At 39.8% G+C, this 23478-nt stretch overlaps 1 protein-coding gene across 1 annotated transcript in view; it reads left to right on the forward strand.

Moving 5' to 3' along the window:
* The window catches only part of GTF2H1 (general transcription factor IIH subunit 1), a gene marked incomplete at its 3' end in the record, with an annotated part of 44396 nt that extends 23148 nt beyond the window's left edge, over positions 1 to 21248 (forward strand). Inside the window, exons 8-15 of the mRNA XM_080705656.1 lie at positions 1973 to 2105; positions 2218 to 2300; positions 4128 to 4216; positions 6487 to 6604; positions 13468 to 13558; positions 13858 to 13973; positions 16911 to 17003; positions 21162 to 21248. Coding sequence (XP_080561782.1) covers positions 1973 to 2105; positions 2218 to 2300; positions 4128 to 4216; positions 6487 to 6604; positions 13468 to 13558; positions 13858 to 13973; positions 16911 to 17003; positions 21162 to 21248 — 810 coding nt within the window. The remainder of the gene's footprint in view (positions 1 to 1972; positions 2106 to 2217; positions 2301 to 4127; positions 4217 to 6486; positions 6605 to 13467; positions 13559 to 13857; positions 13974 to 16910; positions 17004 to 21161) is intronic.
* Positions 21249 to 23478: the final 2230 nt, after the last annotated feature.

The raw sequence follows: 23478 nt of genomic DNA on the forward strand, positions 1-23478 counted from the left end.
ACTTGCATGTTTGAGGCCACCCTTAGCAACCTAATGAGAGACCTTCTTTCAAAAAAAATTTTTTTTTTAATTTTTGGAGGGTTGGGCATGTAAATCGGAGGTAGAACACCCCTGGGTTCAAGTCTCATTACAAAATAAAATGGAAAGGGGACTGAAGCTGGTGTGGTGGCACACGCTTGTAATCTCTGCATTCAGGATACTGAAACAGGAGGATCGCAGTTCGATGGAAAGCCTCAGCTACTTAGTGAGGCCCTTTGAACTCAGACCCTGTTTCAAAATAAAGAATAAAAAAAAAAAAATAGGGCTGGGAGTATAGCTCGGAGGTAGAGTGCCTTGGGCTCCATCCCCAGTACCACAAAAGGGGGGGGGGGCAGAGAGCCTGGGCATGGTGGCCCACACTTGTAATCCCAGCATTAGGGAGGTTGAGATAGGAGGATCTGGGTTCACAGCCGGCCTCAGCTATGAAGCCCTTTGCGACTCAGGGAGACCTGTTTCAAAATAAAGAGTAAACGGAAAAGAAAATAGGGCTGGGGGTGTGGCTTGGAGGTAAAATGACCCTGGGTTCCATTTCCAGTACTGGGGTGGGAGGTAGGAGGAGAGAGAGACAGAATTGTCCATCCCCCCCAAAAAAAGTTACTAGAGCCTGATACATTGTTAATAAATAACAGGTGTAGTTATTATTTACATTCTTAAATTCTTGCCTAGTATTCATTGGTATAATAAAGCAATATATACATACATATGTACATATATCCCTAAGCCTTTTAATAGAAACAGTGGCTGATTCCATTTTTCCTTTGGTACCTCTTGTTTTCCTATCAACCTTAAATTCTTTTAACTATTATAGGCTATAATCTTGTGCCTTTTTCTGAATATATTCTCACTGTTTCATTGCTCTAAATACTAATTAATAATTCTGCGATCCTTCTGTCTCAGTGTCCCAAGTATTGGGATTACAGGTGTGTGCCACCTCATCCAGCTGTGAATATCTTTCTGAATCCATAGTTCATGTCCCCCCCCCACTATATTGTTACTTAATTTACTGTTTTGCTAACTATGTCAAAAATTGCTCTTTTAAAAAAAAATGCACAGGGCTAGGCATAGCTCATTAGTAAAGCCTGAGCTAGGTTCAGTACCCAGCACCTCCAAGAAGAAAAAAGGAGAGGGTAACATTGAAATGTGTTTTTTGCAAAGATTAAATTGAATTAGTGTTTTTTTTTTTTTTTTTTTTTTGGTGGTACTGGGGTTCCTGGAAGCCTTTCTACCTCCGGGCTACACTTCCAGACCTATTTTTTATATTTTTATTTGGAAACAGGGTCTCTTAAGCCAGCGAGCCTGGCTCCGAACCAGAGCGATCCTCCTGTCTCCGCCTCCCAAGCATGGGGATTACAAAATGTGTGCCGCCATGCCCGGCGAATTAGTGATAATTTTTATGTGTATAATGTGGCTTTTTTTTTTTAAACCCAGTCCTATTTTATTTTTTATTTTGAAATAGTCTAAGTTATAGAGGGTCTCTTTAAATTGCTAAGGCTGCCCTTGAATTTGCAGTCTTCCTAGTTCAGATTGTACCCCTGTACCTGGCATAATATCACTTATTTTTAAGTGCTCACCTACATATATTTAATGTTAGGATTAATAAAGATCAAGCCGGGCATGGTGGTGCACGCTTTTAATCCCAGTGCTTGGGAGTCTGACACAGGAGTATCACACAGGTTCAAAGCCAGCCTCAGCTATTTAATGAGGCTTTCCACAACTTAGTGAGACCCTGTTTCCAAGTAAAGTACAAAATAGGTCTGGGAGTATAGCCTGGAGGTAGAAAAGCCCCTGGGTTCTACCCACAGTACCACACATACAAAAAAAGAATTAATAAAGATCTATATAATCCAGCACATATTTTCAGCTAAGTATGTCTTTCATATTTTAAGATCAGATTCTTACTTTGATTTTTAATCTTCTAAATTGTTTCTCATAGGGCTATGGCATTTCCTCTGTGCCATCTACTTCCAATTCTAAATCAATCAAGGAGAATAGTAATGCTGCCATTATCAAGAGGTTTAACCATCACAGTGCCATGGTGCTGGCAGCCGGTCTCAGGAAACAGTTAAGTATACATCCAAAGTTGTAGTGACTGGGCTTTTCAGGATATCCTGGTGACGTGGTGGTGGTATTCTGCTTGCAGTTTTTAACATTAATTTTTCCCATTTGTTTTAAGAGAAGCACAAAGTGAACAAAATGGTGAGCCCAGCAGCATGGATGGAAATTCTGGAGATGCAGACTGCTTTCAGCCAGCAGTCAAAAGGGTACGGGTGAAATTTTTGGACCACTTAGTACTTGGATTTGTCCAGATAAAAGTTACCTACAAGGACTTGATGTGGCTTATTTCATGAGATTCAGTTTTCCTAACCAAGACATTAACTAAATGTAGTATAATAATAGGTGTAGGGCATTATAAAGCTCCTCAAAGCTTAAAACTGACTTATTGGGAAGTTTTCTGTTGGCTCATGTGCATTAACTGTTTGTGTTGTGTTTTTCCCTTCTCATGTATGCATACACACAAATTAGATTTTCTGTTATTTTGTTTGATGGGAAAGTATTCAGCAAAGGCAAAGATAGAAATAAAGTTTTATGTATGTGATTTTAAAAGGTGATTTTAAGCCAGGTGTGGTGGCGCACGCTTGTAATCCCAGCATTCGGGAGGCTGAGACCAGAGGATCCCAGTTCGTGGGCAGCCTCAACTACTTAGTGAGGCCCTCTGCAACTCAGTGAGACCCTGTTAAAAGAAAGAATAAAAACCAGGGAAGGGGGTGTAGCTTGGTGGTCGAATGCCTCTGGGTTCCATCCCTAGACCTGCAAAAAAAAATTTTTTTTTAATAAAAAATAAAAGGTGATTTTGTCCTCATGTTAAACCTAGCATTTCAGAACTGGAAGTGTCTTATTAATGTTGATGAAGTCGTTTTGGGAGTAAGAGAAAGTATAGATAAGCTACTACTTGCATATACCTTTCCTACAACTTGGCTAAGCAATTCTGTTCTCTTTTTTTTTTTTTATGCCCCATCCTCTCTAGTAACTTGAAATAAATTACAGTAGAGCTTTCTTAGTGGGTATTCAGGCTATATAAAAATATTAAATGTTCATATTATTCATTCTCCTGAGCATTTAAAAAGTAAATAAGGATGCCAGTCGTGGTGGTGCTTGCTTGTAATCCTAGTACTGGGGAGGTTGGGGCAGGAGAATTGCAGGTTCAAGGCCAGCCTCAGCAACTTAGCAAGACCCTATTTCAAAATAAAAATAAAAAAGAGCTGGGGAGTATAGCTCAAAGGCACAATGCCTCTGCGTTCAATCCCCAGTACCCCAAAACAGAAATATTGTAGTAAAAATAAACTCAGATTCCCTACCTTGTTCCTTATTTCAAAATAAATTCTGGGTGGGTCCAAGATTTAAGCAAAAATTAGACATTTAAGCAAAAAAAGGGGATTAGAGGAAGTATGTTTCTTTTTATAATTAAAACCAAAGGGCTAGGGTGTGACTCAGTGGTAGAGCACTTGCCTAGCATACGTAAGGCCCAGGGTTCGATCCCCCACACTATAAACAACAAAGACTAATTTTCTTAGTATTAGAAAAACTTATTAAAGTACTTAATAAGAACATAGATGCATGAACACATAATTCATTTGGGGAAAATACGATAAAATACAAACCTTTGTGTATCATATTGGCAAAAATTAGAAGTTCAGTAATACTAGCCAGGCATGGTAGATGGCGCACACTTGTAATACCAGCATTTGGGAGGCTGAGACAGGAGGATCACGGTTTGTGGACAGCCTCAGCTACCACTTAATGAGGACCTCTGCAACTCAGTGAGACCCTGTTTCAAAATAAAGAATAAAAAATAGGGTTGGGGATATAGCTCAGAGATAAAATGCCCCTAGGGTTCTGCCCACAGTATCGCAAAAACAAAAAAAGTAAAGAAAATTGGTTCAGCCATTTATAGGACAATCATCTCTTAAGGAAGTAAAGCTTTTACTGGGAAGACTTCAATATTTTACCTTTGCAGTTTTATTTTTTTAGTCATGTTCATTACTTATAAGAGAAAGTTACTGAAAAAAGTTCTGTGCTGTTAATTATAGGCAAAGTTACAAGAGTCCATTGAATATGAAGACTTGGGAAAAAATAATTCCATAAAAACGATTGCACTAAACCTCAAGAAGTCAGATAGGTAAGTTTGATCACTGGTAAATAAACTTGAAGTGGAATAGTTATGTAACACATCTCACTGCAGACTCTGTTTTGTAAGTTTAATACTCCTTTCTTTACTCCATTTGTTGCCATAAAAGTACAGTATCCTTTGAAAATGTACCTTGTGGCCAGGTACAGTGGCACTCACCTATAATAAAGTTGCTTGGGAGATTGAGGCAGGAGGATTAAAAGTTAGAGGCTAGCATAGGTAGCTTAGGAAAACCTGTTCCAAAATAAAATCAAAAGGGCTGGAAATGTAGCTCAGCAATATAGTACTTCCTTGGCCTTGGTGTCAATCCTCAGTATCTACCTCTCATACATCTCAGAAAGTATCCTAAGTGATCAAAACCAAGAAAAATAAATTTTGAATATTCATGCTGTTTTTTATTGACTTTTGGAAATCCCTCCCCCCTTTTGTTGATGATCAGGATTGAACCCAGGGGCATCCTACCTCCAAGCTATACCCACAGTTCTTTTCATTGATTTATTTACTTATTTTTGCAGTACTGGGGAGCCCAGGGGCATTCTACCTCTGAGCTTCACCCCCAGTCATGTTTTTTATTCTTTATTTTGAAACAGGGTCTCACTAATTTGCAGAGGACCTCAGTAAGTAGCTCAGGCTGGCTTTGAACATGCTGTCCTCCTGTCTCAGCCTCCCAACTACTGGGATTACAAACATGCACAACCACGCCTGGCTTTGTTTATTTTTAAAAGGGGTCTCAATGGGTTGCCAAGAGTCTAAGTAGCTGAGACTTTTCTGCATCCTGTTTTTTTCCTGTCTCAGCCTCCTAAGTTCTGAGATAATAGGTATGTATGTACTACTACACCCAGCTCACAGTTGTTTTTAATTGTCTCATATGTAAAATGAGTTCTTGTGCAGGGAACATAGAAAGTGCTAAGATATTTGTGAAAGAAAGGGAGGGAAATGAGGTAAGAATTAAATTGTTATATTAGAGTCCCTTTTAACCGAGCTGGATATGCTGACACATGCCTAAAATCCCAATAAGTGGGAGGCTAAGACAGGAAGAGCACAGGTTGAAGGCCCGCCTTGGCAACTTAGCGAGACCCTCAGTGCCTCAGTGAGGTCACCATTCACAAGAAAAAGGTCTAGGAGTACAGCTCAGAGGTAGAATGAGCTGGGGTTTTTGTTTTTTGTTTTGGTGGTGGGTACTGGGGTTCCTAGAAGCTGTTCTACCTCTCTGGCTACACTTCCAGACCTATTTATATTTTTATATATATGTATATGTAAATTTTTTTTTTTTTTTTTTAATTTAGAAACAGGTCTCCTAAGCCAGCACAGCTGCCTTCGAACCAGCATGATCCTCCTGTCTCCACCTCCCAAGCACGGGGATTACAAGTGTGTGCCACCAGCCCGGGGATTACAAGTGTGTGCCACCAGCCCAGCTAAATGATCTGTTTTCAGTTTCTAGCATCAAAAAATTATAACATTGTAGCCGGGCGTGGTGGCACTTGTAATTCAGCATTTGGGAGTCTAAGACAGGAGGATTGTGGTTCAAGGACAGCCTTAGCTACTTAGTGAGGTCCTTTGCAACTCAGTGAGACCCTGATTCAAAATAAAGAATAAAAAATAGGCCGGGTGTGGTGGTGCATGCTTGCAATCCCAGCATTCAGGAGGCTGAGACAGGAGGATTGTGGTTTGCAGACAGCCTCAGCTATTTACTGAGCCTCCCCCACACACAACTCAGTGAGACCCTGTTTCAAAATAAAGAATAAAAAAATAAAGGGCTAGAGCCGGGCATGGTGGTGCAGGCTTGTAATCCCTGAGCTTAGGAGGCGGAGACAGAAGGATCACACAGGTTCGAAGCCAGTCTCACTGGCTTAAGAAACCCTGTTTCCAAATTTAAAAATACGTCTGGGAGTGTAGCCCAGAGGTAGAAGGGTGCCATCCCCAGTACCACCAAAAAAAAAAAATATATATACACACACACACACACACACACACACACATACACACATACATACATATATATGAGACTGGGTGTGTAGCTTGGAGGTAGAATGCCCCCTGGGTTCCATCCTCAGTACCACAAAAAAAAAAAAAAAATAGGGCCGGGGGGTGAAGCTAGGAGGTAGAATGCCTCTGAGTTCCATCCCCAGTACTGCAAATAACAAAATATCTAACTGTATCATATTTTGTCTTGAGGGAATAGTTTTATTAACCACTAAGATTTTTGAAGGACAGATACCACCTTTATTGTGTGTGATCATTTCTTATGTGCTAACCTTCAGGTATTATCATGGTCCAACTCCAATCCAGTCATTACAGTACGCAACGAGTCAGGACATTATTAATTCTTTTCAAAGTATTAGACAAGAAATGGAAGCCTATACACCCAAGCTAACTCAGGTAGGTGACTTGTAGTTTTGAAAGACCGGACTTCCCATATTTCCTTCTGCAATTTATATGCACTACCGGGTTGAACTGTATAAATAATGCTTTGAGTTTAAAGATCTATCCAGATAAACTGAAAAACTTAAAAGGCAGGAAGAAAAAGTGTTGGGCACATTCAAGAAAATTCTGAAGATAAAGAAGGAAAAAAAGTAATGAGTTTTGTGATTGCCAACTTTCTGCTTGTGTATACTCAGTTTAAAATCTTAGTAAAATCTTAGTAAAATTAGTAAAGTCTCTGGATAGGCTACCTGACCCCATCTCTGGAAACAAAACAGGGCTATTTGTCTCTATTTTCTTCCCTTCACTCAGGTAATCGAAATATTTCAGCTCGCTCTTTTTTTGGGGGGTGGGGGGTACTGGGAGTGGAACCCAGAGGCTTTCTACCTCCGGGCTAAACTCTCAGACCTATTTTATTTTATTTTATTTATTTTTTTTTTATTGGTGCACTGTATTCATACATCATAGTGGGATACAAACTTTTGTAGACATACATGCACACATTGCCCAGTCAGCCCCCACCCGATCCCCACCCCATTCTCTCCCCATCCCTCCCTCCCATGCTTGGCTTAGTGGTTGACATCTAGTATTATAGCAATTTATCCAAAATTAAAAATGATAATCTCACATAACATTTTCATTTGTCTGATACCAAGCTTTTGATGACTTAAAGATAACATTTCAATATTTCTTTTTACTTTCTATTTTTTTAGGTGAAACTATCATATATTTATATATTTATTTTATGGAATATGGACTCTAGATACCCAAAACAATCTTGAAAAAGAACAAAGCTAGAAGATATATATTTTCTGATTTCAAGCCATATAAAGCTACAATAATTGAAACAGTGTAGTACTATTCTAAAGGCAGATATATAAACCATTGGAGTTAAATAAAAGCCTAGAGCTAAATTCTTCCCTATATTGTCAAGTTATTTTTGACAAGGTTTCCACGAACATTTGGTGGTAGAAATAATCTTTTAACTAAATATTGTTGAAACATAATAATTACATGGAAAAGAATAAAGTTGGACCCTTACCTAATCCCATATACAAATATTAACTCAAAATAGATAAAAGACCTAAATATAAATCTTAAGACTATAAACTTTTAGGAGAAAATCTGGGTCATAAAACCTCACAACACTGAAATTGGCAGTGATTTCTTGGATATGATTTCAATGGCACAGTCAACAGAAGAGTATACAAACTCCCTAAAAAATAAAAAAAAAAATTGTATATCCAAAGATGTAAACAGAGTTAACAGTTACTAATAGAATGGGATAAAATATTTCCAAATGCTATATCTGAAGGTATATTAATATTCCAACTAGAAATCCTAAAAATTAACAACAATAAAGGCAAACAATACCATTTAGAGATAGGTAAAAGACTAACATAAGTAATGAATCTCCACAGATAACCAATCTTAGTTGTCTGTTGGATGGAAACTCTTGTTTCTCTGGTTCTGGTGTGTGTTACCTATTTCTTCTTTGTAGTTAATCTCTTTGAGTATTTTCTCTAGTGCTGGTTTTGAAGACAAAAATTCCTACAGTTTCTGTTTGTCCTGGAAGCTTCTTATTTCTCCATCTAATTTGATAGAAAGTTTTGCTGGGTAGGAAATTTTTGGCTGGAAGTTGTTTTCTTTCAGAGTTTGGAATATGTTACTCCAAGCCCTTCTGGCTCTCATGACTTGGTTTGGGAAGTCTGGAGTGATTCTAATTGGCTTGCCTCTGAATGTCACTTGGTCCTTTGTTTTTGTTGCCTTTAAGATTCTCTGCTTGGCTTCCACATTGGTCATTTTGACAGTTATGTGGTGTGGGGGTCCTCTTCTTCGATCCTGTCTAAAGGGAGTTCTATAAGTTTCCTGGACCTGTGTATCAACCTCTTGCTCTATGTTTGGAAAATTTTCTGCTATTACTTCCTTGAAGAGATTGTTGATCCCTTTGGTTTCACTTTCTTTTCCCTCCTCTATTCCAGTTATTCTTAGGTTAGCTCTCTTAAAATGGGCCCATATTTCTTCAATGTCAGATTCCTGCTGTCGGATATTTTTTTCTAGATTAGAAACTATGCGTTCATTTTTGGAATGATCGTCTTCTAAGAGCGAGATTCTGTTCTCCATGTGGTCTAATCGGTTGTTTGTGCTTTGAATTGAGGCCTTTACTTCATTAATTGCATCCTTTATCTCTTTTTGGCTCTCTCTGAGTTCTTTTCGAAGCACCTCTATTATTTCTACAGTTATTTTCCTGATTTGATCTTCTAGAAATCTCTGATTTTCTGTTTATCAGGTTCTGATGTTGTGGGGTTGTGGGCATTCATTGCTCCAGTATTATTCCTCTTTCCCATGATTTCGGAAGTTTGTGCCTTCTCAGGGTTCTTCCCTTGGGTCACTATGACTTCACTTAAGGTATTCTGGGTCTCGAGTCAGTAGTATCTCAGACCCCACTACTCCTTACTGGGTTGTATCACAGAGTCTCCGACCCAGAGAGTTGATAGAGGCTGCTTTAGACTGTGGGGGGTGCCAGGTTGCATGTTCTCCTATGGTGTGATATCTCTGCCACCGCCCCTCCCCCACTGGGTCAAGTCCCAGGGAATACAGTACTGGGATTTCTCCTCTGGGGCCCACAATTTGACTCACTGTTCTTGAGTACGCAGATGTAGCTGTACTGGATTCGGTGAATTCTCTGCTGCTGCCGCCGGTGGCAATATGGCGCCGCTGCTACGCCCTCGGCCGTGAGGCTGGCGTATTTCTTCTTGGTTTTGATTTCCACTCTGAATCCCTGAGGCATGTGCTGAGCTCAGCCACTGGGAGCTTTAGATTTTACCTGCGGCGAGAAATTCCACCTGGCTGTTCCGCAGCGGCTCACCTCGGCTTGCTGTAGCCGTCCGGTGAATTTGCTGCTGCCGCATCCTCAGGCGTGAGGCCGGTTATCTCTTCTGTGACTCTGAGCTCTGTTCTCAGTCCGCTTTCTCTCTGGAGCCTGGTGATTTTTTTGTTTCTCTGGTGATGGTGTTTTCTGGCTATGAAAGGCACTGATTTTGTGGTAATGGAGATTGGTTGTTAGCGGGGCTCTTAAGCCCCGCTTTTCTCGGTCGCCATCTTCCCAGAAGTCCAATCTCAGACCTATTTTATATTTTATTTGGAAACAGGGTCTCACTAAGTTGCTGAGAGCCTAAGTAGCTGAGGCTGGCTTCGAACCTGTGCCAGCCTTCCAAGGGTGGGTATTACAAGCGTGCGCCACCACACCTGGCTCAGCTATTTCTTTAATATTTGAGTCCATCAGCTTGGTTTAGACAGATATGATCAATTTCCTATAGTGTTACTGCAAATTACCTTTCTAAACACATACTTGATCTCATCACTCTCCACCTTACAGACCTACGTACCTTCCTTTGTTGCCATTGTAATAGCCAGAGTGCCTTCTTCTGGCATGCAAGGTCCTTATCTGTCTTATATACGGAAACTTAAAAAATGACTTGAAAATAGAAGCACGATTACTTAGGGCCTGGAATGGTGGGAGGGGTGGTTGAAAGTAGAAAAAAGGCAGATGGATATGATCTGTGCATGTATAAAAATATCACCATGGATTTCATTGATATTTACCATTAGTATGTGCCTTTAAATATATGGGTTTTTTTTTTTTTTTTCTTTAAGGCCCTTCACACTCTGGCCCTAGTCCACTTTTTAGTCTTACCACTCCCTTCCACAAATACCAAAAGTTCTGTACTACAGCCACACAGGTTTTTGATCACGACTTCTCCTTCATGACTTCCATACTCAGCTCAAAACCCATTACCTCTGTAGTCTTCACCTGCACAGGAAGGAATTTGTTTTTTACTTTGCCCAGTTTTCATGAGCTCTAAGTATGTACCGTAACTATATCGTTGTGCTTATCGCACGTTGTTTTTTTCTCTTCATTTTTTTATTTTGAAGTAATCTCAGATTTCTATAAAGTTATAAAAATGCTTATTTTCAGACCCATTTTGAAAATCGGTTACAGAAATAATCTCCCCTTACTGCTAAGTGTTTCAGTTTGTATTTCCAAAAAGCTAAGGCATTCTCTTAAATAAGACATTTTCTTAAGAAACTATACTTACAAAATTAAATGGCTGGTAATCTAGTTCATTGGTAGAGCACTTGCCTTTCATAAACAAAGTCCTGAGTTCCATCTCTAGCACAACTAAATAAACATTGATACAGTATTACTTGTAGATCTTGATAAAATTTCACTAGTTATACCACTAGTGTCCTAAAGCAAATGAAAGTTTTTCATCATCTAGCAGCTAAGTTTGAACCAGGCTGTCCTCGTTCATGAGTTATATTTAGTTCTCCTGTCTCTTTAATCTCCTTTAAGATGAAATAGTTTTACAATCTTTCTTGTCTTTCATGCCCTTTGAAGGAATACAGGCCACTTTTTTGTAGAATATACTCAACATTTCTGTAATGGTTTTGCCATGGCTCTTAGATTCACAGTACAGTTTGGGCACTAAGCACAGAAATGAGTGTGTCATTTTCAGTATATCATATCATGTTATAATATTAATTTTGAGATCACTTAGTTAAGGTAGTGTCTACTTGTTTTCTCCACCAAAATGTTAACTATTTTTCCTTTTGTAATTAATGCCTCATTTTTTAATCCAGTCTTTTTGGGGGGGGGTGCTGGGGATGGAACCAAGGGGCATTCTACCTCCGAGCTACACCCCCAGGCCTATTTTTTGAAACAGGGTCTCACTGAGTTGCAAAAGGCCTCACTAAGTAGCTGAGGCTTCCCGCACTTCATGATTCTCCTGTCTCAGCCTCCCAAATGCTGGGATTACAAGCATGCACCACCATGCCCGGCTTAATCCAGTCTATACTGCATGAATTTCTACTCATAAAAACCCCATTGAAAAAAATCTTAGACATACTAGTCCAGAACTTCTGCTATTCTGAAAATGATTTGTTTTTCCCTGAAGCCACATTGCCTGGCACTTGTTAGGCACTCAATCAAGAGTAGATTGATTGTGTTCCTGAATGTTAATACTGGGCTGGGCATAGTGGCACATGCCTTGAAAGGCTGAGATCAGAGGGTCACAGGTTTCAGACCAGCCTCAGCAACTTAGTGAGGCCCTACTTCAAAATAAAACTAGGGCTGGGAGCTCAAAGGTAAAATGCCCCTGGGTTCACTCTCCAGTACAAAAAAAAAAAGTTAATTCTAAGCCGAGTATGGTGGTGCATGCCTGTAATCCTAGTATTTGCAAGGCTGAGACAGGAGGATCGTGGTTCATGGACAGCCTCAACTACTTAGTGAGGCCCTTTGCAACTCAGACCCAGTTTCAAAATAAAGAATAAAAAATAGGGGTGGGGTAGAATTCTACCCAGAGGTAGAAATGCCCCTGGGTTCCAACCCAGTCCCGCAGAAAAAAAAAAAAAGAAAAAAAAGAATACTGACAGGGTAGGAAATATATTTCTCTCTCTTAGCTTTCTTTATTCACTTCCTTGAAAATTAAAGATGAAGCCAGGCTGGTGGTGCACACTTATAATCCCAGTACTTGGGAGGCTGAGACAGAATCTCAAATTCAAAACCAACCTCAGCAAAGTAGCGAGGCTCTCAGCAACCTAGTGAGACCCTGTTTCCAAGTGAGAAAAAAGGTCTGGGATGTATGTAGCTTAGAAGTAGAATGCCTCTGGGCTTAGTCCTAGTATCCCCCCCCCCCAAAAAAAAAAAGAAAGAAAAGACAAGGCTGAAGGTGTAGCTCAGGCAGTAGTGCTCTCCTAGTAAGTGGAAGGTCCTGGGTTCAATCCCTAGAAAGGGAGAGACCAAAAGAGAGAAGAACAAGAGATTTCTGCTCTGTAGTTTCTTTCCTCCGCAAGTCCTGATGCCTGTTAACTAACATGTTTGAATGAATTCTACCTTCAGTATAAAGAGTTGAATTGAATTGAATTGTGCATAAGAGGGCTTAACTAGGCAAAAGCCTATGGGTTTTGAGTTCCTTGTGGATTTTCCTCTTACATTAGTCCGCCCTTATCCTCAGAGGATATCTTTAAGATTCCTGCTGCATGCCAGAAACAGTGCATAGTATTAAACCATATAATTTAATGCATTTTCCACCTAACTAAGCACTTACCAAGCACTCTAGCTGTAACATTTTGCAATTTGAGGTGCAACAGCAAAACTAGTATGAATTTCTTTTTCCTTCGTCACAATATCACAGGGAGATGATTTGTTCTTGCTATAGACCATAATGACCTCAAATACAATATTTTTTCTTTTAAGTCCAGAACTTTCACCTTTTCACTTAAAGGAAGTACTTTACACTTTATGGCTTCTCTTTGGCATGTCCAAATTGCCAGCATCACTACTCTTGCACTCAGAGCCATTGTTAAGTAAAATAAGGGTTACTTAAGTATAAGCACTGCAATATCACAGTAGTATCTCTGATAACCAAGATTGACTAATCTACTCACAAATGGATAGTGTGTACAGATGCTAGACAAAGGTCTGACTTATGTTCCCGGCATTACAAAGCAAAATTTTTATCATGCTGCTCAGAACTGAGCACAGTAGAACATAAAAATTATTTATCTCTGGAAATTTTTTCTTTAACATTTTTGTATGTTGTTGACTGTAGAACATCAGAAGACAAAACCACTGATGAAGGAAGACTATTGTATTCTTAGAAGGATAGGTTTTCTTTCCACACAGACCATTTCTGGCCACAAGGGAAGTAGTTCACTCTGGTTGCTATTGGAATAAACACTTGATTTTTGCTATAAATCTGAAATAATAAATATGGCAAAATGGAAGAAAATCGATTTCTGTGTCTCATCCCTTTCAGGTTCTCTCTAGTAGTGCTGCTAGCAGTACCATCACAGCACTGTCACCTGGAGGAGCACTTATGCAGGGAGGGACACAGCAAGCCATAAACCGTACGTGATGGGCCACCCTCTACTCCTGTCCCTTTGCCTAACTAAGTTCTAAAGAAGCAGGTGGGGAGGGATATAAAGTTGCACTGGTTTTTCTCTGGGGCAGTTCTGGGATCTTTGCTGAGTGGTTTTTTGGTGTGTGTGTTGCCAAAGGCTAAAGTCCCGGGGCCTTGTGCACACTAAGTGTATATGCTCTACCACTGAGCTATACCTTCAGTGTCTTGAGTATTTATTTTTTCAAAGACTAGTAGACATATAATATGTGAAAATGGATTTATCCTATGGACCTCTTCCTTTTGCAGAGATGGTGCCAAATGATATTCAGTCTGAATTGAAACATTTATATGTGGCTGTTGGAGAACTACTGCGGCATTTCTGGTCCTGCTTTCCTGTTAATACACCATTCCTAGAAGAAAAGGTTAGAACTAATTTTTTGTTGTTGTTGTTGTACTGGGTATATACCTCTGAGCTACATCCTCTGACCTATTTTATCTTTTATTTTGAAATAGGGCCTCACTAAGTTGCTAAGACTGTCTGCAAACCTGTGATCCTCTTGTATCAATCAGCCTCCCACATACTACAGGGGTTGCAAGCATGTGCCACCACACCAAGCAAGAACTTTTTTTTTTTATGCAGGGTCTTACTGCATTGCTGAGGATGTCCTCGACTGCAATCAGACACTAGTATAATTTACATACATAATTTCATTTAAGCCTTGTAGTATTTTTATGGAGACAGTATGGATTATACCTATTTCATAGATTGGGACACAGATCCAGATCAGTTACATAACTAATGGTCATAGAACCTAGAACTCATACTTACCTCTAAGCCACAGTAAATAATTTGTATATGTGAAACAAATCACATGTAAAATGATTTGATAATGGTTTTTCTTTTTTTTTTTTTTCTTTTTTTTTTTTTTTTTTTTTGCAGTTCTGGGGATAGAACCCAGGGGCATTTGACCTCTGAGCTATACCCCCTGACCTATTTTTTTATTCTTTATTTTGAAACAGGGTCTCACTAAGTAGCTAAGGCCATCTGCGAACCATATTTGACGAAGCATGGTCATGCACAAGTAATTCCAGCATTGAGGAGGCTAAGACAGGAGGATTTCAGTTCTCAGACAGCCTCAGCTACTTAGTGAGCCCCTTTGCAACTCAGTGATAACCTGTTTCAAAATAAAGAATAAAAAATTGGGCTGAGGGTGTAGCTCAAAAGTAGAATGCCCCTGGGTTCCATTCCCAGTACTGAAAAAAAATTTATATATATATATATATATATGTATGTATGTATGTATGTATGTATGTATGTATGTATGTATGCTCAAAGGTAGAACGCCCCTGGTTTCAACCCCCAGTTCCGGGAGGGGTGGGGGAAATGTGTCAGAAGCCAGATGTGGTGGTATACTATCTATCTATTTATTTATGTATTTATTTTTGCGGTACTGGGGATGGAACCCAGGGGCATTCTACCTCTGAGCAACACCCCCAGCCCTGTTTTTTTGTTGTTGTTTTGTTTCTTTCTTTCTTTCTTTTGAAACAGGGTCTCACTGAGTTGTAAAGGGCTTCACTAAGTAGCTGAGGCTGGCTTCAAACCTTCACAACCCTCCTGTCTCAGCCTCCCAAATGCTAGGATTAAAGTTGTGCGCCACCACGCCCAGCAGTAATGTACAATTTTTTATTTTTTATTTTTTTGGTGGTACTGGAGGTGGAACCCAGAGGCTTTCTACCTTCGGGCTATACTCCCAGACCAATTTTCTATTTTATTTGGAAACGGGGTCTCACTGAGAGCTGAGAGCCTCACTAAGTAGCTGAGGCTGGCTTCGAACCTGTGTGATCCTCCTGTCTCAGCCTCCCAAGCGCAGGGATTACAAGCGTGCACCACCACGCCCAGCCTTGCAATGTACAATTTTAATCCCAGTACTTGGGAGGTAGAGACTGGGCAATTGTAGGTTCATAGCTAGCCTCAGCTACTTAGTGAAGACCTCTACAACTTAGTGAGGCTCTGTTTCAAAATGATTAAAAATGGGGCTGGAGGTGTAGCACAGAGGTAGAATGCCCTGGTTTCTAGCCCCAATTACCACAAAAAAAAGAAAAGAAAACCAAGTTTTACTAAGTTGATGAGGCTGGGTTCAAACTGCCTGCGACCTTCCTTTCAACCTCCTAAATATTGGGATTATAGTTGTACACCGAGCCTCTCTTTTTTTTTTCCTACTACTTCTATTTGCTTTGCTGAGAATTGATCCCAAGGCCTCTCACATGCTAGGCAAGCACTCTACCACTGAGTTTTGTCTCAAGTCCCAGCACTAGGTATATAAAACTAAAAACCTTTCAACTAATTAAAGGACATTGACAAGTGGGAAAATACTTGTAGCATTAATAGTAATAGATTTCCTTATATAGTTCTTTAAAAGATTGTTAATGACTAGGGAGCTAGGAGTATAGATCAGTAGTAGAGCACGTGCTTATTAGCATGCTGGAGGCCCTAGGTTCAATCTCCAGAACCAAAAAAAGAAAAATAGCCAGTACTTGGGAAGTTGAGATCAAAAGTTCAAGGCCAGCCTCAGCAACTTAGTGAGACCTGTCTCAAAAGAAAAACAACTGGGAGCTAGAAGTAGCCCTGGGTTAAATCCCCAGTGCTGAGGTTTGGGGGTGCAAGCAGTTGACCCAGTGAACAACTTAGTAAAGAATGCAAGTGGCCAAGTAAACTTAAGAGAAACTCTCTAAACTCACTAGTATTCAAATAAATTAAAGCTACAGTAAATGAACATTTTCCACATTACTTTGCCAAAAAAAAAATGAGCAATGTTGACCCGTTTTCTAAGAAAAAGTACCTTTTTTCTACTCTTGTGAGTTCGTTGACTTGGGAATTCAACATTTAGAAATTTACCCCATGGAAGTAATGTATCTAGCCAGGCATGATGATGCATGCCTGTAATCTCAGTATTTGAGAGGCTGAAACAGGAGGATCACAGGTTCAAGGCCAGCTCATGGTAACTTAGACCCTGTTTCAAAATAAAAAGGAATAGGGGTGTGGCTCCATGGTAGAGTTCCCCGCCCCCACCAATCCCCAGTATGAGAAAAAATAATGATGTATGTAAATAGTTAGCCACAGAGATATTCCTCTATCACTTTGTAAGATTGTAAGAAGAATGAATTATGAACCAACATGTGTTAAAGATGATCTCTGGTGGAATGTAATAAGTATGTTTTTATTTTCTTTTACATTTTTATAAAAATTTCTATAGCAAAAGTAGCCTTTCTGTATGGAAATAACAGTAGTTTTTTTTCCCTTGGTGTCTACAGTTTTCTTTGAGATTTCTCTGTAATTCATTGTTTCTCATCTTTTTTAGGTAGTGAAAATGAAAAGTAATTTGGAACGGTTCCAAGTTACAAAGCTCTGCCCATTCCAAGAAAAAATTCGGAGACAGTATTTAAGCACAAATGTAAGGCAGCATTCTGATTTTGACCTGATTGTCTTTGTAGTAAAATGCACTTTTCTGTAAATGAGTAGATGATATATGTTCTTTTCTCTTGTTCAGTATACTGCTTTCTATTTATAAAACGCATCATGCATTCGAGTACATATACTCAGGCCAGGCCAGTTGGTGCGCAACTGTAATCTGAGTACTTGGAAGGCTGAGACAAGAGGATTGCAGGTTCGCAGCCAGCCTCAGCAACTTAGGGAGACCCTGTTTCAAAATAAGTAAAATAAGCCAGACGTGGTGGTGCACACCTGTGTATTTCTAGTACTTAGGAAGCTGAGACAGGAGAATCAAAGGTTAAAGGACAGCCTCAGCAAGTAGTAAGACTCGGTCAACCTAGCGAGACCCTGTTTCCAAATAAGAAATAAAATTAGAGCTGGGTGTGGTAGAGCATGCTTGTAATCCCAGTACTGGAGGAGGCTGAAACAGGAGGATAAACAGGTTCATGACCAACCTCAGCTACTGAATGATGCCCTCTGCAACCTAATGAGACCCAATTTCAAAATAAAATAATTTAAAAATAGGGCTGGGAGTCTCAGAGATAGAATGCCTCTGGGTTCAGTCTCCAACATACACACACCAAAAAAAGAACACAGGTACTCACCAATCAGGCAGAGTAGCAGAACATTACCATAACTCATAGATACTCTGAAATTCCTGTCCAGTGGCGTAACACTGCATCCTACCTTTCAGAGGTCATGACTAACCATGCATTTGTTGTTTTTTGTTTTGTCTTGTCTTGCAGTACTGGGGATGGAACCCAGGGGTATTCTACCTCTGAGCTACACTCTCAACCCTATTTTTTATTATTTATTTTGAAACAGGGTCTCACTGAGTTGAGAAGGGCCTCACTTAAGTAGCTGACATTACCCGCAAACCATTACCCTCTTGTCTCAACCTCCCAAATGCTGGGAATACAAGTGTGCGCCACACACCAGGCTCCTAATCGGCATTTTTAACGGCCATCTTTATATTTTTATTTATACATGTATATAAATACATGTACTTATATATATGTTCCCTAAAAATCTGTATTATTATTTACTGAGTAGTACACAAACCTAGGAACATAAGTAAAGGCAAAGTTGTTACTGAGATAAAATAGTTCTTGGCTTCAGCTTCCCTGATTGTTTATAGCAGGGAAGATTAGTGATGAGAAGTGTCATTTTGTGTCTGGGATTTTAGCTTTCTTTTTGTTTGTTGGTTGTTATTGCTATTTTATGATTCTGGAGATTGAACCCAGACTCTTGTACAAGCAGGGAAAGCATTCTTTCACTAAGCTATACCACCAGCCCTTAGCATTGCTTTTAAAGTAAAGCCAGAGAAAAAGCACAAGATAAATTTTTGTGTTGTACAAGTTCTTGTACAAGTTGTACAAGAGAGGATTTGTGTTGTGAAGACCCAGTATTTCTTTTTTTTTTTTTTTTTTTTTTTTTTGCGGGTCTGAGGATGGAACTCAGTGGCATTCGATCTCCGAGCTACACTCCCTGCCCTATTTTTTATTCTTTATTTTGAAACCTGGTCTCACTGAGTTGCAGAGGGCCTCACTAAATAGCTGAGGCTGTCCACGAACCGCGATCCTCCAGTCTCAGCCTCCTGAATGCTGGGATGACAAGCATGTGCCATCACGCCTGGCTTAAAGACCCAGTATTTGAAAAGGGAGTTTTCAGATTGAAAGCTGAAAAATCTTTATAATCTGGACATGTTTGGCCATATCTGTAATCTCAGTACTTGTGAAGCTTTAAAACAGAATGATCACAGTTTGAGGACAGCCTCAGCAAGTAAGACTCATTAATCTAGCAAGACTCTGTTTCGAAATAAAAATAAAATAGGGCTGGAGTGTGGCTCAGAGATAGATTTTCTTGGGCTCAATCCCCAGTACTACCAAAAAAAAAAAACTTTATAATATTTTTAGTAAGTGCTATTTATTCCTTAAACATTCTTAGTGTGTTTTCTCAAACTATAAAATGGTATTACTCATAATCAGAAAAGAAGTTTGGAGTATTTCCCCACAGCACAGCAAGGATGGCAAATAAGTTTCAAATCTTGTGTGACCTCTCACTTGATTATAACTGTCAGGAACACTGTGTAATCCTAGTACATAGGCTGAGACTGGAAGATCACAGGTTTGCAGTGAGCCTTGGCAATTAAGCAAGGCCCTCCACAACTTAATGGGACCTTCTTTCAAAATAGAAAATAGAACCAGATGTGGTAGGCAGGCTTGTAATCCCAGTGCTTGGGAGGCTGAGACGAGAGGATTGCAGGTTCGCAGCCAGCCTCAGCTACTTAGTGAGGCCCTCTGCAACTTAGTGAGACCCTGCTTCAAAACAAGATTAAAAAAATAGGAGCTGGTGTGGTGGCACAAGCTTGTAATCCCAGCATTCAGGAGGCTGAGTCAGGAGGATTGTGGTTCGGGGACAGCCTCAGCTACTTAGTAAGGCCATTTGCAACTCAGTGAGACCCTGTTTCAAAATAAAGAGAATAAAAAATAGGGCTGGGTGTATAACTCTGAGGTAGAATGCCCCTGAGTTCCATCCCCAGTACCTCAAAAAGAAAAAAAAAATAGGGCTGAGGGTTTAGCTCGGAGGTAGAATACCCCTGGGTTCAATTTCCAGTACCAATAAAAATTAAAAATAGGGCTTGGAATGTAACTCTAAGTCAGAATGCCTCGGAGTTGAAAAGTGCTTTCCAATGCTGAGTGTACACACACCCATAGTCTCAATACTTAGGAGGCTTGAAGCCAGCCTCAGCAACTTATTGAGGCTCTCAGCAACTTAGTGAGACTCTGTTTTTAAATAAGAAGTAAAGCCAGGCATGGAAGTACATGCTTGTAATCCTAGCATTTGAGAGGTTGAGACAGGAGGATTGCAATTCGCAGACAGCCTCAGCTACTTTGTGAGGCCCTCTGCAACACAGTGAGACCCTGTTTCAGTATAAAGAATTTTTTTTAAATAGGGCTGGGGTTGTAGCTCAGATGTAGAAAGTCCCTGGGTTCCATCTCCAGTCCTATAAAATAAATAGTAAAACAGGGCACAGAGCTGAGGGTATATAACTTGGAGGTAGAATGCCACTGGGCGTGGTGGTGCACACTTACAATCCAGCTCTTGGGAGGCTGAGACAGGAGGCTTGCACAGGTTCAAAGCCAGCCTCAGCTACTTAGGCTCTCAGCACCTTAGACCCTGTTTCCAAAAAAAGTAATAAAAATATTTTAAAAATAGGTCTGGGAGTATAGCCCAGAGGTAAAAAAAAAAAAGGCCCTGGGTTCTACCCCCAGTACCACCAAAAAAAAAAAAAGTTCAACATTGAGCAATAGTCTCTTTTTTGAAAATCAAAGATTCCTGGTGTTTAAAGATAAAGGTCAGTGATAGAGCCCATGTGTGTGAGGCCCTAGGTTTGATCTCCACCACCCAAAAAAAAAAAAAAATGTTCTCATCCCAGCCTGCTGAGTCTAGATTCTTGAAGAGAATAAAGCATTTTTCAAATGTTCTGTAAAGATAATATTGATAATGCTATCCCAGACTTGGTTAGTAGACTCCTGTTTAAACATAGAAATTACCAACTTTAAGTCAGTGTGGTGGCACACACTTGTAATTTCCATACTTGAGAGACTGAGATAGGATTGCAGGTTCAAGGACAGCCCTTAGCAAGTAGTAAGATTCTCATCAACCTAGTGAGACCTTGTTTCAAAGTAAAAATAAAAAATAGGGCTGGGGGTGTAGCTTGGAGGTAGAATGACCCCTGGGCTCAAAAAAAAAAAAAAAAAAATGTAGTAAGGGTTAGCTTCTCATTTGACAGAAGAAACTGGGGCCCAGAACCCAGACAGCTGCACAATATCCCATTGCTGGTTAATGACCAGGCAGTGCAAGCAGAGCAGGTGAATTCCAGCCTTGACTGTGCATATCCTCACTCCACCCCCACCACCCCATTTCTGTCTCTTACTTTTCCATACAAAATGTGTTCTGATAACACCTTTGCAACAGTCTTACTACACATTACCTCCTCGACTGAGGAAGTGCTGGTGAGCTGAAAAAATACTGTCAAAAACGAGCCAGATTTGGGTTGGAAGCATTAACTCCCCTGACTGTGCCCCCTTGTTTAATACCTTAATGTGTCTTGCAGTTGGTGAGTCACATAGAAGAGATGCTTCAGACAGCCTACAACAAGCTCCACACGTGGCAGTCACGGCGCCTGATGAAGAAGACGTGAGAACTCCGTGCATTCACGGGTTTTGTGAGATTGAGAAAACTGACCTGCAGTGACTCTGGAAACCTGGTCAGATAGACGTGCAGATGACCACAAAGGAGTAACAAGAAACATCTGCATGATGCCAACTCCCAGAGCAAAAGCTGTTAAACTTGCACATTGGGGACTGAAAGGAAGGAAGGGATATGATTCAACTGAACTCTGGGAGGTAAATTAAGGCAGAACCAAAATGAGCTAAGTTGCAAATAATATGTGTATGTATGTACATATCTATATGTGTGCATATATATGTATTTAAAGACTGTTTACTGCAGTTACTCAGGAACTGCTTTTGATTCACATTAAGCTGCTTTCAGAAATTTAAAAAGAAAAAAACATTTTTTTAAAGGGGTGCATTGATAAAATCTGAGGTTTGTTTTGTTTCTGTGTAAATTTTTCTCCTAAGTTTATGGCACAGGGTAGACCTTAAGTATTTCTCCTCCATCCCCCACTTGGATCCTCAAGTTTTATTGAATTCTAGTTGTACCTTCCATCAGCAAGTTAGAGTGCTTTAAAGCAAAGGGAGACTGTTGCTCAGCCATCAGGAAACAGTTGTAATAAGAAGACATCATTGATCCTGTGTTTCCTACGGAAATAAGAAACAGTAAATATTGCACTGAGTGTTTGTGGTTCGGAGTCCCTAGGTTAAGGGGGCGTACTTGCCTAAAGTCCGTGGGTTTCAATGCAGAGTTTTGTCAGAAGACAATGGCGCTGCATGTTTTTCTTTGAGTGCAAATGTATATTGCTAAAATTTTTTTTAAAGATGGCATGTGCTTTGAAAAGAGGAAATTGCATTTTAAAGAGTTTAAAAATGTTACCAGTGAGAAATATAAGAAATCTTACTTATTTTCACCTCTTTAGAAGAAATAAAAGATGTTTCTCATATCTTTTTTTTCTCTAGTATCTGTTACTATCCTTGGCGAATTGATAATCATTGCATAGTGACTCAAAAGCCTAAATGCAAAAAACATAAATATATATAAGAATATATATGTTCTTGTTTTTGGAATTCGTGCCATATTTTGTTCTTAAAAGGATCAACTCTGTTTATCTAAGACTTTAGATTCTTGTATTAAAAATTACACAAAAAGTAAAACTTTCTACAGATACTCTTAACTCAAACATACTTTGTAGTTTCTCATTCTGTGTGATAGTTGAGTGGTTTTGGCTCAAGAACTACGCATTCTTTTTAAACCACAATACACATTGGTTAGCCTTAATAAAATGGCTAGAACCGGTCAGAACCTATTCAGGCTGGGTTTGGTACATGCCTATAATCCCTATATTTGGGAGTGGAGATGGGAGGATTGCAGGTTCCAAACCAGCCTCAACTTCTTAGCGAGTCCACCACAATTTAGCAAGACTCTGTTTCTAAATTTAAAATAAAATAGATCTGGGGATGTAGCTTCTAGGTAGAATGCCCCTGGGTTCAATCCCCAGCACCTAAAAAGAAAAGAAAAATTACTCAGACCTTGAGCCCAGTAAAAAGGAAAATTTTTAGCTAATCCTTGGAAGGTGAGTCGAATTTTGCAGGATATGCCAGACATGGAGGCATACACCAATAATCTCAGTACTTTAGAAGGTGAGACAGAAGGATTGCAGGTTTGAGTCCAGCCTCAGCAACATAACAAGACCTTGTTTCAAAATAAAAAAATAAGGGCTAAGGAGGAATGGCTCAGAGGTAGAAAGCTCCTGTGTTCAATCCCCACTGTATACAAAAAGCAATACAATGAGCATATAAATTGTTTTGAGGGGCTTGTTTTGTTACTTTTTTTTTTTAAGGTTCTAGAGGGGAAGCCAGACTCTAGAATACTTTTTAATAATTCAGACTGGAAATTAGGTCAAAATTAAAGTGAAGTCAGCCAGGTATAGTGGCACACGCCTGTAATCCTAGTACTTAAGAGACTCAGACAGGAGAATCACAGGTCCAAGATAGCTCAGCAATTTAGTAAAACCCTATTTCAAAAAGTTAAATAGGACCAGGTGTGGTGGCACTTGTAATCCTGCATTTGAAAGGGTGAGACAGGATCCTGGTTCGCGGACAGCCTCAGCTACTTAGGCCCTTTGTAACTCAGTGAGACTCTGCTTCAAAATAAATAAAAAATAAAAATAAATAAATAAGGCTGGGGGTGTAGCTCGGAGGTAGAATGCCCCTGGATTCCATCCCCAGTGCCACACAAAAAAAAAACAACAA

This window comes from Muscardinus avellanarius, assembly GCF_963383645.1.
Source record: "Muscardinus avellanarius genome assembly, chromosome: 1".
Taxonomy (NCBI): Eukaryota; Metazoa; Chordata; class Mammalia; order Rodentia; family Gliridae; genus Muscardinus; species Muscardinus avellanarius.